Genomic DNA, 4,444 nt, shown 5'->3' with positions numbered 1-4,444 from the left:
GCTGCCTGCTCGCTGTGAGCCCTGCTGCTCCCCTGAGTCTGCGGTGGCGGGGGCTGCTGGCGACAGAACAGAGCGTCTCTTCCTCCGCTGCAGGCTGCGTGTCAGCAGGCTGCTCTGCTCCCAGCATGGCTGCACTGTCAGCGAGTGTGACTGGGTTAATGGAGTGTGTCAAGGGACCGAGGGCAGGGTTTGGCGGTGAGCTACTCACTTGTCAGGCCTGGGGAAGTGGTATGTAACAGCTCAGCTTCTCACACAGAATGAGCCTCTGGCTTGGGGCTGTGGTTTCTATGTTTGTGCGTGTATATGTATACACACACATGCAGAATATGTATTTTTTTATATAATTGAAATGACTTGGATGGCTGGTGGCAACGCTGGGGTTCAGGAATTTGCATTTTGGAAAACAGACAGCCTGGTGGTAACATGAGGTGCAGGAGATGAGCCAGGTCGTGACAGTAAGGGACGGTGCTTTGAACGCAGCACATGAGTGGCAAGTGGGAGAGGGCAGCATCATCTGCTGGCTGGCGCTGATGTCCCTCTGGCAGAAACAGAAGATAAGGGGCTGGAAGGGCCTGAGCAGAACCATTCCTGGGACGTCAGCAGTGTCTGGTGTCGACATTAAGTTGTCTCACTTGTGGCAGTCCCAGCCCTGAAGCTGATGGTGTAACATTTCTTGAAGGGGTCTTGATCCTGAGACCTTTGCTTGCTTCTGACACAGTGAAACAGGCACGTCCTGGGATGAGGGAGTGGTTCATGGAGTTTGGTGGGAAAGGCTCATTCCCATCTTCTGCTGCTTCTAAGTCCTGTTGTCTGCCCTTTTGTCGGAGAAAGGATTAGAGAGGCGTGAGGAAACCTTTCCACCTTTTGCTGAATGACAAAGTAAACAATACTTTGGGAAATTTTTCGCTTCTGGTTTGGGGTGTCATTTTCCTTTGCCAGTCTCAAGGCCGCTCTGAAAAGCCCCTAAAGATCCAACAGAGGGAAATCTTGAAATACCGAGATCTGCTCGGTTCAAGCCATGCTGCTGAAGGGTGAGCTGGGGAGCTGCTAGCTGCACATCACAGAAACCCGGTGGATGCAGAGCTCTGTAAGGTGCCACCTTGCCCTGGTGGGGACCCAGCTGGAGCCCTTCCTGCCTCTGTTTCCTTAGTTGTCCCTGCAGCTGCAGGTTAGGGACATACCGTAGCTCCCCGGTACCCTCTGTGGTGTTCTTGCTGCTGTCTTCCTCCTGCGAAGTGTCTTTGCTTGCCCAGTTAGAACAAGGTATTGGGTTTGCCTCACTCTTCTTCTGTCCTGCAGGCTGGATGCAAAGGAGGAAGCATGGTAAAGGCCGCGTCTTTCCAGGATCCATGGGCTCTTTGAGAGATGATCAGAGGGAGGCCAGATGATCTGCACAACACGCACGCCACTGTTTCTCGTCCGCAAAGGCAGCATCGGAGTGTTCTCCCCAGCCCCGTGCCCCCTGGCTTGCCTGATCGCTTCCGGATGTTTCGCAGCTGTGAGTGGGAGATCCTGGAGCGATCCCTCAGCATCCTCCAGGCCAGCGACTTCTACTGGGGCCCCTTGTCGGTGGGGGAGGCTCACGCCAAGCTCCAGCGGGAGCCCGTCGGCACCTACTTGGTGCGGGACAGCTCGCAGGGGAACTGCTTGTTCAGCCTGAGCGTGCGGATGCCAACGGGGCCCGTCAGCCTTCGCATCTCTTTCCAGGAGGGCTATTTCCGCCTGAAGAACTGGTTTTCGGACTGCGTGGTCCGGCTGCTGGAGCTGGTGGTGGCAGGGACCCGGAACAATCCTTTGCACTTTGATGAGATGGGGGGAATCCCCCTGGTCTTCTCCGAACCCCTGTGCCGGAGCCGCCGGGCAGTGCCCACGCTGCGAGAACTGTGCTGCCGGAGCCTGCCCGCTGGCACCGTGCCAGGGGACGGAGCAGGGCTTGGGGGGTCCTTGGGGATGCGCCCGAGGGAGGAGGTGGTCTCACCCCCGGGCGGAAGGGGAGAGTCAGAGGGGAGCATCGTCCCCAGCCCCTCTCAGTCCTGGGCTGGGAGATGATGCTGGGCGCATGGGAGATGGAGGGAGGTGCGTGTTGCGCGGCCATGCTGGTGGGATGCGCGCCGTGCCGGTGGAGCTGGACTGGCTGCTGGGAGGGGAAGGGGAGGCCGGGGGGAGCAGGGCTTGAACCCGCTGGCTGCGACAGCTGTGTCCTCGTACGTGCGCAGCGTGTGCGGCCTGCCCCAGAGGTGCCTGGGGTAAAGCCAACTCGAAGAGCAGAGATTTCCCCCCTCCTCCAAGTCCTGCTCTTTGCTCCATTGACAACTTACAAGCTTGAGAAGGTGGTGAGCTGCCTGTCCTCCCAGGTCAGCCCTGTGTTTTCCTCTATCCCGAAGCGCCTGAGCTCGTTTCTGCTACAAATCTGCCCTCGTGAAGTGGTGCGGCTGAGTCCAGTCCCACAGCAGTGCAGCCTGGGCATCAGTGGGCCTGACCCCTGTGCCCACCGGATACCCACGTCGCTGCGGCAGAGCGAGAGCGCGTTTCGCTCCGTGCAGCACTAACGCGGTGCCTGCCACTTCAGGGGCCGACGTTTGCATGAGAGGGAAACCATTGCAGCCATGTGCGATAACGTGCAGCTTCACTGGCTTTTGCGTTGCTTTATTTGAACAGATTTTTGGGAGTGCAGATGAGTTACGTTATGTGAGGGCATGGTGTTCCTGCGGAGGTAACCCTGGTCTGGAGAGTCAGGTCTGTACTGGGAGAGCGTGTGAAGAGATGGGATCCAGCGCCCCTTTCTTATGATCATCTGATAGTATGCTGCTGCCACCTACAGAGGCAAAAAGACGTTTTGGTTTTGCCTGAAAAAAGGCAAAGAATTTTTTTATGTGTGACAACTTTTTAAAATTTTAATAAACACGTTTTTATACTTATTTTTAAAAGTCAGTGAGTACGTGGCGATATTTTCATTCCCTTGCAGTGCTGGAAACCTGGTTAGTTTAGTGCTGAGACACATGGTAATCAAACTGAAACTGAACGAGTGAATTTCTTACAAAGACCAAAAGCCAGGACATAAATGAGTGGTCCTAGCTGGGAACAATAAAATTAATTAATCTTATAGAGTAATCAAGTAAAGAATTTTCTAAATGTAAGATACTTCCTAAAAATGTAAGGGTGAGATTTTCAGAAGAATTTTTAGTACCTTAAAATTTGTACTGAGTGTTTGATCAAGACGTGGGTAATTCAAGGTCCTAGAACAGGGCACAGCATCAGTGAACTCTATGAGTACAAATGAGAGGAACAAAGTTGGCTTAAATAGCGTTATGGCTCATTTCAGGGATGCAGGCAAGTGTGGTGTCCTTGAATAAGTGACTGAAAACAGCTGTGTGAAAGGAGCAAATCAGTGTGTTCGGCTGCTGTAAGATCTGCTGTGTGAATCAGATCCAAACCGTTTCATGGCAGGAGAGAGAAGGGCCATAGGTGCTTCCCTCGGCGCGCTGCCGAGCATCCATGGCCAGGCGGGCAGCCTGCTGAGCTTGTGCTGACTTGCCCGTTCAGACCTGTACAGGGGAAAAAAAACGAATGTGGAGAGAAATTGCTTTGAATTTGCTCTTTTGGCTTCAGGTATCTTATCTGAGGAGCCAAAGCACGCGGTCAGCGTGGAGAGGGAGAGATACAGGGTGTGATTCATCGCAGGAGCCGAACTTGGACGCTCTGAATTATTCTCTGGAGGGCTCTGTGGCTCTGCTGACAGCAAGGTGCCTGGCCTCCTGTCTCGGGGCACTGGCTTATGAACCAGCATAGTTAAGTAAGTGCCAGAGAAGTGGCCATCTTCTCCTTGCTGCCTGCTCATCTCAGCCTCAGGGAGGCCCCAGGCAGCTGGATAGCCCTGCAGCTGCTGTGGCTCTCAGCCCAGCACAAAAGCACAAAGCGGGGTCGTTCCCTATTGCAGGGTATGCGTGCGCCGTGGTGGCTGACGCGTGGGTGCGGTGTTGCTTGCCAGCAGAGCTGTTACCTTGTGCAGGGCCAGGGCAAAAAGCTAAGCAGGTAATTGCATCTGTCATTGCCGCTGGGTCTGTTAGAGGTGGTGAGTTGAAGCCCTCGGATGCCCGAGTCAGGCTGTGATGTGCTGGGTGAGGGCTGGGGTGCCCTGCGTTACCCTAGGCAGTGTCACAAGCGGGGCTGGGGTCTGACCCACCCTGAGAGAACCCTTGCGCATCCCCTGCTCGCACACCCCCCCCTTTCTCTCTCAGGGTTGTTGGTATCTCCAGCTCCTGAAGCAGCCCTGTCCAGGCACGGTAACCTGTGTGAGGACCCGGGGGTCTTGGCAGACCACAAAGCTGAATCTTCCTGCAGGGAGCCTGGCAGCAAGGGCCAGCAGCATCCTGGGCTGCATGAACAGCAGCACCGCTAGCAGCCCAGGGGAGTGGTTACCTCCCTGTACTCACCACTCCTTAGA

The 4,444-nt window shown here is 55.1% G+C and overlaps 1 protein-coding gene across 1 annotated transcript; it reads left to right on the top strand.

The window, feature by feature from the left end:
• Window positions 1-1,365: 1,365 nt before the first annotated feature.
• LOC104329840 (suppressor of cytokine signaling 1) lies at window positions 1,366-2,049 on the top strand. Its single transcript, XM_075429235.1, has one exon. The coding sequence runs from the start codon at window positions 1,366-1,368 to the stop codon at window positions 2,047-2,049; it is 684 nt and encodes a 227-aa protein (XP_075285350.1).
• The last annotated feature ends 2,395 nt before the right edge of the window (window positions 2,050-4,444 follow it).

This window comes from Opisthocomus hoazin, chromosome 8 (assembly GCF_030867145.1).
Source record: "Opisthocomus hoazin isolate bOpiHoa1 chromosome 8, bOpiHoa1.hap1, whole genome shotgun sequence".
Lineage (NCBI taxonomy): Eukaryota > Metazoa > Chordata > Aves > Opisthocomiformes > Opisthocomidae > Opisthocomus > Opisthocomus hoazin.
This window is presented reverse-complemented; position numbering and strand designations above follow the sequence as displayed.

Coding starts and splice junctions, on each gene's coding strand:
- LOC104329840 (XM_075429235.1), top strand. CDS start 1,366: ATGATCAGAGGGAGGCCAGATGATCTGCACAACACGCACGCCACTGTT.